The sequence below is a fragment of the Zea mays genome, chromosome 3 (assembly GCF_902167145.1).
Source record: "Zea mays cultivar B73 chromosome 3, Zm-B73-REFERENCE-NAM-5.0, whole genome shotgun sequence".
NCBI classification, from domain to species: domain Eukaryota; kingdom Viridiplantae; phylum Streptophyta; class Magnoliopsida; order Poales; family Poaceae; genus Zea; species Zea mays.
Genome location: NC_050098.1, coordinates 137,352,248 through 137,363,391, shown reverse-complemented (window position 1 = coordinate 137,363,391; position 11,144 = coordinate 137,352,248). Strand labels below are relative to the sequence as shown.

General features: G+C 44.5%; 1 protein-coding gene across 1 annotated transcript; it reads left to right on the top strand.

The window, feature by feature from the left end:
- The first annotated feature begins 9,143 nt into the window (after positions 1-9,143).
- On the top strand, positions 9,144-10,247 carry LOC103650603 (glutathione S-transferase T3-like). The gene is made up of 2 exons (XM_020551131.3): positions 9,144-9,545; positions 9,634-10,247. The coding sequence occupies exons 1-2, from the start codon at positions 9,303-9,305 to the stop codon at positions 10,117-10,119; spliced, it is 729 nt and encodes a 242-aa protein (XP_020406720.1). The 5' UTR covers positions 9,144-9,302; the 3' UTR covers positions 10,120-10,247.
- Positions 10,248-11,144: the final 897 nt, after the last annotated feature.

Below are 11,144 nucleotides of genomic sequence, written 5' to 3'. Positions count from 1 at the left end.
GGGCTCGGACTCGGGCTAAGACCCGGAAGACGACGAACTCCGCTCCGCTCGACCCCAGGGCTCGGACTCGGGCTGAGACCCGGAAGACGACGAACTCCGCTTCGCCCGACCCCAGGGCTCGGACTCCGCCCTGGCCTCTGTCGAACGACCTCCGCCTCGCCCGACCCAGGGGCTCGGGCTCGACCTCGGCCACGGAAGACAGATTCGACCTCGGCTTCGGAGGAGCCCCCACGTCGCCCGACCTAGGGCACAGGCCCGCCACGTCAACAGGAAGCGCCATCATCATCCTACCCCGAGCCGACTCGGGTCACGGAGAACAAGACCGGTGTCCCCTCTGGCTAGCTCCGCCAGATGGGCAATGATGGCGCCCCACAAGCTCTGTGACGACGGCGGCTCTCAGCTCTCTTACGGAAGCAGGGGGACGTCAGCAAGGATTCGACCGCTCCGACAGCTGTCCCTCCGCCAGGCTCCGTTGCTCCTCCGACAGCCACGACATCACGCCAGCAGGGTGCCAAGATCTCTCCGGCTGCCACATTGGCATGTACTTAGGGCGCTAGCTCTCCCTCCGCTAGACACGTAGCACTCTGCTACACCCCCATTGTACACCTGGATCCTCTCCTTACGCCTATAAAAGGAAGGACCAGGGCCTTCTTAGAGAAGGTGGGCCGCGCGGGGACGAGGACGGGACAGGCGCTCTCTTAGGGCCGCTCGCTTCCCTCACCCGCGTGGACGCTTGTAACCCCCCTACTGCAAGCGCACCCGACCTGGGCACGGGACGAATACGAAGGCCGCGGGATCTCCACCTCTCTCACGCCCGTCTCCGGACACCTCGCCTCTCCCCCCTTCACGCTCGCCCACGCGCTCGACCCATCTGGGCTGGGGCACGCGGCACACTCACTCGTCGGCTCGGGGACCCCCCGGTCTCGAAACGCCGACACTAATAAAATTTTGACCAACTTTAAAAGCAATGCTCAGCTCTAACCATCCTCTTTGATAAGCCTTACACTTCACGCGAGCTCCCACCTTTGGCGAGTTCATGCACATTATTCCCCACAACTTGTTGAGCAATGAACGTATGTGAGCCCACTCTTGCTGTCTCACACCCCCCACAGGTCAAGAACAGGTACCACAGGATGAGGCGCATGGAGGATGTTGTGATGAGTTCGTGAGAGGTCTAGGTCGTCGTCTCCCAGTCAACTTTGGGTTGCTGGACCGTTGTCTCCTTATAATGTAATTACTTTTTTATTTTGTATAGAACTCCTGTTATATAGTAAAGATGTGACATTCGATCCTGTGCCATGATTCATCATATGTGTGAGACTTGGTCCCAGCACACCTGGTGATTATATTCGCGCCTAGGTCTTGGTGCCCCTAAAACCCGGGTGTGACAACTAGACCGGTCTGGTGCCTGTCAGCTATGAAAGGCTTGCAAGCAGATCCCACATTGGGGGGCTAATGGACCCGGTCCGGTGGCATACCGGACTGGTTCGGTGCCCCTGAGATCTATAGTTTTCAGCAAGATTTCTATGGAAGGGGCAACTAGGGATAGCAGCGGGTAAGGTACGCAATGGGCATAGAAAGACATACCCATAACCCCTAGAGAAAAAATGTCCCATATCCATACCCACTACCCATCATTGGTACAAAATTATGTCATACCCATACCCACCATGTGTAGTGGTACCCATCAGGTACCCATACCCACTAACATTACAATAGACATGATCATTTGAATCACAAAAGTAAATACCAAATATAAAAGTCAAAGAAAAAACATGTCTATGCATAACCCTGCTTCATACCTAGTTTAACCTCTCAAAATTTCATTCCTACTTTAATGCATTTTTGTTAAAACTGGGTGAAGTGATATTCTTGTCAAAGAGCTTAAAGCTTAACCTTGTAACGAGGGTAAGCTACCTTTGTTCCAGAGGTGGAGGATCCTTAAGCTTCTTTGAATCCTTAAGGGTAAATGCATCAAATGTTTATAACATGCTTTCTTAAGTGCCTAGTCTACCATGAGCATCACGTTTATATTATGACATGTTGCACTTCACAATTTCTATAATAAAGCTTAATTGACATATTTTTTGATCTTATATATCTCTTTCAATTAGCACTTGCTCTTAATTCATACTTTTTCTTATACCAAGGTTCAATGTGTAGAACTTGCATCCTCGGACCTCTCATGTCCTAAAGTGCACTGATCTACAAGCATTCATCACTTGTATGCACAAGTTTAGGGGGGCAATTCTCTATACATTAAATCTTTGAGACTAACCATTCTTCAAGTATATGTTGTGCTTTGTCTCTAATTGAAAGGGAAATAGAGTTTCGAGCAAAGGGAGTACTTCCACTTCGTATTCGTTCGGTATAAACACCCTTGCTCAAACTCATGTACTTCAATTCCATATCTATTGAAAAGGCCTCAAAATTTCTTCATTTTTGGTGCTTAATGCCAAAGAGGGAGAAAGTATTAGGCCAAAGCAAAAGGATCGCACCACACCCTATTTTCGGAAAACATTTTAAACTATTTTATACCAAAGGCGAGAACTTCTTCAGGGGGGGTTTTTAAATGGCCAAAGGAAAAGCATTTGAAAAGGGGGAGAATCTTTAAACCTTAGAAATGCTCTTAAAATTTCATTCTTGTACCTTAGGCCATACGCAAATAACCTTGAAAAAGATTTTATCAAAAGTTTGCAAAAACCATCACATGTGGTGCAAAAGTGGTCCAAAATTACAATCATATCAATATCACTCATATGCACTTATAACTTCTTTCATTTCAATAGCTTATGAACGCTTGACCAATTGCAAACTAGTTACGATTTCATACTTCATATTTGCTTTGGTTTGTGTTGGCATCAATCATCAAAAAGGGGGAGATTGAAAGGGAAATGGCCTGAAACCATTTCTTATATTTTGGTGCTTGATGACCATCGCAACCATTCGGACTAACTAGTTTGTCTAGTCTTTGATTCACAGGTTCATAACTTCAGCAGTTTAGTCTCTAAGTCGCAATCAGCTCATATCCAACCAAATAGGGGTAAAACATGGAATAGATGAACTACCAATAGTTCTACTCTTTGGATAAGTTCTAAATACCCCGAGGAACCTATTCAACACTTCTAGAAAGGTTGGAAAGCTCGAAATCCAAATATCATTATCTTGGAGCTAGTTTGAGCAAAAGAAAAATATGAGTTAAAGAATTAAAATGTTCATGATCCATGACTTAGACTAGTTGGAAATCCACTTGAGATGTTTGTCTAAGTCATAGGATCTCTCTCAAGTTTAGCCAAAGCAACTTGGAGAAGATTGCTCAAAGATCAACGGGAAGTCAGAAACTCAAGTTCTGAAATCGTCGAGTGCGAACCTATAATACCCAACTTTGGAATATAATAGAGGGAAATAAAATTTTGTGTAATGCCTTCTCATTCATAAAGAATTATTGGGAGACAGGTTTAAAATAAATTGTACCTCAATAAAAGGTGCATCATGCTGGAGTTTTGTTTGCTTGTGCATTTAAATAATGATAACAAATAATATTAGTATAAATATAATGATAACTTGATATGTGGTTGATCACCAAATTGAAATTAGGGTTTGGAAATAGAGAAAGGAAGAAAAGGAAAACCACATGCAAAGTAAAGCAAGGTATATAAATAAAGATATTAATCCATTATGGTATTTTTGAATTGAACATTTAAATTTAGGTACAAAATTCACAACAGAAATTTGAATTTAAATTTGAGATCCAAAATAGAAAGGAAAGAAAAAAATAAAACAAAAGAAAGAAATAGAAAAGGATTAAGCGTTGTTTGGGCTGAATCCGCCTTTAGCCCAATAACAACTCCACCATGGCACAGCCCAACTGCGGGTTCGTACTGACCTACTGGACCCACTGGTCTGTCTCACGCCGCGCGCGCGCTGATACTGCAACGCGGGGTCGGGTCGTCAGTTGGCCGAGTGAGCTCCCCGCGCATGACTCACTGTCAGGTGGAGCCGCGCTGTCCGTCGCCGTAGCGCATGCACTCGCGACCACGTTACACCGCCTAGTGGGACCCCCTGTCAGCTATTCCTTCGACCTCTAGCTTGGGCGTCGGTTGCAACCACTCGCTGATGGCCCCGCGGATAGCTCGGGATTGATCCTGCTGATTCGCCATGACCAGACTGAGCTGCGACCCTGGGGTTATAAACCGCGCCTGGGCCGCTGGTTACCCCTTTACCCACCCAGCTTGCGACTCAGGAGAGAGAGAAGTGAGAGACGCGACGGCGATTGGGGCATTCGCTTCCGTCGCCGATTAACCTGAAGTTTGCATAAGAGGGGAGAAGGAGTTAGGTGTGTGAAGGGTGAACATCAGGATCCATCGTCTCGAAGGGACTCAGGTCACCGGCAAATCCTCGCCAGTCGTGCGTACCACGGCAGAGCCGCTTCGCTCCGTGGTCTGCCCTGTCATCAACTCAATCACGAGTGAGTACTTCCTTCCATAATTCATCGTGGTCTCAGCTTCGGTTAGCATCTAGCGCGGCGGGTAATCGTGCACTGTAGGCTAACATGGGAATTCTGGTCATGGCGCGCTGCCGTGCGAGGCGCTCTCGTCACCGGCGAGGGCCAGGGTCAGGCGAATCCGCGTACATCATGGGATTGGGCAGGAACGACTAGGATTAGAAGTTTGGATACTGTTTCGTCTTGCGTAAATTTGAGCGTCGATTGGGGATCTGAGGGATACGGATGACTTAAGCCAGCATTAAATCTGGTTCGTCCATCTTTGATCGGGCGGGTGTCGTCAGGTATTGGTTCAAGCGAGGGCGGATCTAATCAGGGCGCCTCATTTAAGATCGGACGACTGAGGGATCACGGTACCTCTTCGTTGTGCACGTTTCTCAGAAAAGCCCTTCAGTTTTTAGAAAACCAATATATTGTGCACGTTTCTCAGAAAATCCATTCTGTTAATTTTTGTTATACTATGTATGTTTGTATTGATGTGAGTAGACAAGCAAGCCACAGAGGATCCAGAGGTTCAGCAGGTGGAGACTGTTGATCAAGAGCTCGTTGAAGGCAATTTGTGCCCTTGATCACTTCTTTTTACCCAGTCATGTTCTTATTAATCATAATGATCTGCATAGGTTAATTTTGATGGGACCCAATAGGTTACCCTAGTTTGGCTATCTTTATACCTTGTTTTACCACTGAATTTTTGGGTAGTACATGATATTGCTTTATGTGGTTTTGGGTATGGAGATATACATTACTCATGTTCACACTTTTATTGTCAGTTTATTATTTACTATTCATGATAAGATCATTATGTTAATTGGAACATGGAGAACCACATGGGAAAACAGTGCTACCACAAGGGTGGTATGGGACGCCCTTAGCTGACTAACTAGGAAAGCTAGAGGAGGACTACCTTACCCGATAGGGACAAGGGCAGTAGGGGAGTGGTCAGTGTAGGGAGGTCCTTGGGTTGATTTTGCTGCGATGACGGTCAGGCAAGGGATCCTTGCACTGGAGCTTCCTAGAAACTGTAGCGGGTTTTCTGAAGCTAGTGAAACTTTGTAAAGGCCTCATAGTGGAACCCTGCATCGCTTTCTTGGTAGAGGTGTATGGGGTCCGATCAACCCCATGGCAAATGGGTAACACGGCTTGTGGGTAAAGATGTGCAACCTCTACAGAGTGTAAAACTGGTATACTAGCCGTGCTCACGGTCATGAGCAGCTCATACACTCACATGATTAATTTATGGAATTAAATTCAATTCATCATTTGCATCGCATTGGGATTATTTATTATTATTTTTATTTAATATTACTATGGTTTGGTATTCACTTACACTTAGTAACTGCTAATAAACTTTTGACCAACTTATAAAAGCAATGCTCAACTTTAACCTTTATTTATTGATTAGCTTTACACTTCACATGAACTCCCACCTTTGGTGAGTTCATCCACATTATTTCCCACGACTTGTTGAGCTATGATCTTCTGTGAGCTCACTCTTGCGATATATAAACCCCCCACAGGTGAAGAGCAGGTGGTCGAAGAGGAGCCACACAACGAGGAGTTCGACTTGATCTAGGTGGCGTCTCCGAGTCAGCTTTGTGGCGCCAGGGAAATAATATTTAGTTCGTTTTATATTTATCATTTATTTTGTAAGACTTCTGCTATGTAATAAGTACATCTATAATATTTATGACATTTATTTCTATGCACTATGTTATTATATGTGTTTTTCTTTCTTGGCGCACATATGAGACGCACCCGGCTTTATCCCTTAAATCCGGGTGTGACAGGACCGTCCGAGCCCTTCTGGCGGACCGTCCGCGACACCGCTTTGACTTTGGCCAGGAACTATAAATCGTGGATAGTCCAACCAAACCGCGGACCGTCCGGCTACAGTGCAGACCGTCCGGCTATAATTCACGGATTGTCCGCCTGTGAAGACCTGGTTCAGCCCGAAGGTGACAAGTTGAGCAAAAGGAATTTTAGAGCTGGCGCGGACCGTCCGGGACCAAGGGAAGACCGTCTACATGGTGTCACCGAGGCAAATAGTCGTTGATCTGTCAGGCGTATCCATCGAAGATGTCAGAATCGACCGTTGGAGGGTCGCGGTCCGTCTGGGCCCTAGCCACGGACCGTCCGCCAGTGCAGTTTCTGTCAGATGCGCCACAACGGCTATATGGGTGGTTGAGGGCTATAAAAGCCACCCCCAACTAGCCCATTCATGGGATTCATTGATCCATATCATACACAAGAGTTGGATATTCACTCCTATCTACTAGAGCAACACTTCCATACACATCAAAGCCTCACAAGTGCCACAAAAGAGAGATCAAGCAAGAAAGAGCTACTCGTGTGCGTTTAGTGATAGTGCCTTGTGAGAACAATTGAGAGAAAGTGTGTGCTACCTCTTGTGATCATTTGAGTGTGGAGTTTTGACTCACATTCATTGTAAAGCTAGCAAGAGCCCCATATCTTTGTGGTTGGCCTTGCGGAGACTTCGGTCTTTTGTTGACAAAGAAGAAGAAACACTCGTCGGTCTTGGTGACCATTGGAGAGAGGGAAATGGTTGAAAAAGACCCGTCCTTAGTGGACTCCTCAACGGGGATTAGGTTCTTAGTGAACCGAACCTCGGTAAAACAAATCACCCGTGTCACTTGTGTTTATTGCTTGTGATTTGTTTGCTTTCTCCCTCTCTAAGTTCTCTTGCATTATACTTTGTTGATATTACTTTGTGTTGCTTCAAGTCAAATTCTCATATATAGAAGCAACGCCTTCCAAGAAAGAACTTGTGTCATTCCTCTTCTTATCCAAGCCCTCTTGCATTATTATCCATAAACTTTTTAGTTGTGTTGCTTTGTATTAATTCCGCATTCTTTAAAAGCAATACTTTTGCAAGCAAAGGACTTAGTTTTATACTCTGATAATTGTTCTTCTTGTTCTAACCGCTAATCGAGGGATAAAGCCCGGGTTTAAAGTTATAATTTTCAGGTTTAGCCTATTCACCCCCCCCCCCCCCCCCCTTTAAGCGACTTTCAGTCGTCCTCTAAGACCTTGATATCTCGATGAGTATCCTCTAACTCATGTGACACAAGCTTCTTCGAGGCACGAAGATCTTTGATAGTAGAATCTTTAGAAGATAGAGACTCTCTAAGCGTTGACACCTCATCCTGGGATTCTTTTAGCTCGTTTCTCTTGCGGTCTAGCTCCTCCAAGAAACGGTGACTCCTCTCCAAAGTGGTAAGAGAACTAGAGGCATCTCAATACAACTTGTCAAGATTATTTAAGGAAGCAAGAAGTTTCTGCATCTCCTCTTGTGGATGGGAAAACCTTTGATAATAGGTCAAAAACATGGAATAAGAGCATCTCCAATAAGGACCCTAAACGAGGTCCTATTTTAAAATATAGGACCTAACAAAATAAAATGACTTCCAACAGTGATCTTAATTTACAAAATTTCATTAAATTGATATAGGACATGTGGGCTTGACTCTTAAATATAGCACCTAGCCAGAAGGCCCTATTCTGTCTCATGCCAACAAATTATTCTGAGGAAACTTCCGTCTGCGCTGCTCTCCTGCCGCCGTCGGTAATCAAGGTACAACTCCCTGCCGCCGATCTCCACTTCAACCTCGCCGCCCCCACGCTCTGGCAATCTCTTCCTTCACTATCGTCTAGTGCCTAGTTGGAGCCTCTTCCCCACCGTCGTCCAGTGCCAGGCTTCAACCTCCGCCTCCCCGTCGTTGTCGAGTAACCTGTTCCCCGCTGTTGTGCAGTGCCTAGGACTTGGTCCCTGCTGTTGTCTAGGAGATTCAACCTCCACCCCCACCGGCAATCAAGGCAACTTGTGGTGAGTGCTTCTCGGAATATCTTCTAAATCCCATTCTCATGTGCTCCATGGAGAACAGAACAACAGCCACATACTTGCTTTGATGGATGGATAGGGACATGGTCATGTAGGATTAGAAAAGGTATCTTTGGAGTGAAAGGGGAAAATGGCAGAGTGCTTTGTTTATTTTTTTAATTTATAAGCAAGCTCATCCACATAAATTCCCAGCTCGACCAATTTTTTGACAATGAATTAGTTTGCAAGTCTCATTTCCCAATCCATAACCTGCCCCTTTCTATCCCATATATGTGAAATCCATGAGCTCTCTATTGCTTGTTATAACAAAGAAACATGGATTTTATGGTTTGATGTTCTTAATCCTTAAATTAATAATGATCTTATTTGTTGGCGACATCAAGGCACCTCATGGATCCTAGGCAGCCATCAACGAGAGGTCGCAGGTCTTCGTTGCATGCTGCCATAAGTGCCATTGGAGGAGTCTGACCTGCACTTCGCCAAGAATCTAGAAGAAGCCCAATGGATTTTAGTACTGCTGCAACCCCACCAGCCTGCACACAACATCTATCTCAACATGAGTCGACAGTCGGCGGTGGGAATCCCTCCTGGATGTCTGATTATAGGTACGCAATCTAGGTTCAGCAGACAATCAAGTTGGTTCATGTCTTGTTGGTTACTTCATGCATATATTGAACCATTTTTAAGCTGAACTTAGTGTACTTGACTGATGATATCAATGAGACTTAGATTACTATGCAAACTCATTTTTGTAGCACTACCACCTCCTAGGGGGATTATTACACTTCTCTACTCAACCAGGAGGATGCAAATGTTTTCAGATCTGATGTTGTTGAGGACCTTGATAATGAAGTGAAAGAATTGCCAGGGCTGAATGAAATAAACTCACAGCCGATTAAGAGGGGTCGATCCAAGAATTTCAGTGTAGAAGAGGACCTAATGTTGGTTTCTGCTTATCTTAATGTAAGCAAAGATCCCATTACCGGTAGATATAAAAAAGAAGGCACATTTTGGGAGATAGTATGGAAATATTTTAACAAGAACAGGAAATTCGAGTCCGATCGTAATTGGTCATCATTGAAACATCGATGGCTTGCTATTCAGAAGGAAGTGAATATTTTTCAAGGTTACTATGATGCCATAGAAAGGAAAGATCAAAGTGGCAAGACGAGTGATGACAAGGTGAATCATACATATGGTACCATTTTTTATTCTTCTTACTATACCATGTACAGCTGGTCATATGTGTTAATCATGTGTTCTTTTCTAGCTTGCTGAAGCAAAGGCAGAATTTCGGGAAAGACAACATGGGAGGGCATTCTCTGTCTTCCATGTGTGGATGATTCTTAGGCATGAGCCAAAGTGGGCATTCAGAGAATCAAAGCTAAAAGACCCACAAGAAACAAATAATGCTAGTAGTGATGCTCCTATCAACATTGATAGACCACCAGGGAGAAAAGCTGAGAAGGAAAAAGCACGGGCTAGAAAGCATGGTGCCTGTGATGTTGATGGTGATCCTTTCTTTGAAGAATTAAAAAAGATGAGAGAATCCCAGGAAGAAAATGACAAAGACCGAAAGGCCCTTGATGAGAAGTTCTATGAGTTGGAAAAGATTAAGGTTGAAGCAGAGCAAGATCGTCAAGTCAAAGAGATAATGCAAACTGACACAAGCACAATGGATGACGAATCAAAACAATACTTCAAGTTGATGAAAAAAGAGATTTTGATTCGTCGTTTTGGGAGTAGTCAGCCATAGGTGATTTAGTTTTTAGAATTTTAGTTCATTATTGCCATAAGTCTGCATGTAAGTACTTGAACAATCTGAGGTTAACAATGTTCAAAACTCATAAAAATAATGAAGTGCATTTGCTAAGTTTAGCATTACATTCTTTTGTTACCAAAGAAAGCAGACCGTGAGGTCCAACCATTCTTTTGTTGTCTCAACATTGTAACACATAAATCATCCTAATCATATTTCATTGTTTAAAAGTGTGGATACTGCATATTATCCATACAATCCATTCATATATCAGAACTAAAGAAACAAAACAAACGAGTTTAACCAATACTAAACTATTAGTGCTCTATTTGGTGCCCTTGCCGCTCCCACAGGTGCTCAACTAGATCTTCCTTAAGTTCATGGTGCATGAGAGAATCTTCAATTCTGTCCTGATGAACAAAGGACGAAAAATTTGATGTCCCTGCTCGTGACACAACTCGTTGTGTGTCAGCAGCAGTCTTGTCATATGGCACATCAAAACCAACAACATCATGTTCATCTTCAATTACCATGTTGTGCATTATTATGCATGCCATCATAATATCTCGAAGTGTTGCTAAAAGGGAAATAGGGTCAAACCTTTTCCTAAATGATTTTGGTGGTTGAATTGCCCAACACAAATAATTGGACTAACTAGTTTGCTCTAGAATATAAGTTCTACAGGTGCCAAAGGTTCAACACAAACCAATAAAAAGATCCAAGTTAGGGTTCAAAAATAAAGGAGCAAAAGAAACCGAAGGTTGCCCTGGTCTGGCGCACCGGACTGTCCGGTAATGCCACCGGACAGTGTCCGGTGCACCAGGGTGGATCAACTCGAACTCGCCACCTTCGGGTTTCTGGAAAAGCCACTCCGCTATAATTCACCGGACTGTCCGGTGTGACACCGGACTATCCGGTGTGTCAGCGGAGCAATAGCTACAGCGCAACGGTCGACTCCAACGGAAACCTGAAAAACGCTACAGTTCGCGTAGAAGTCAGAGCAGCGCCAGAAGGCGCACTGG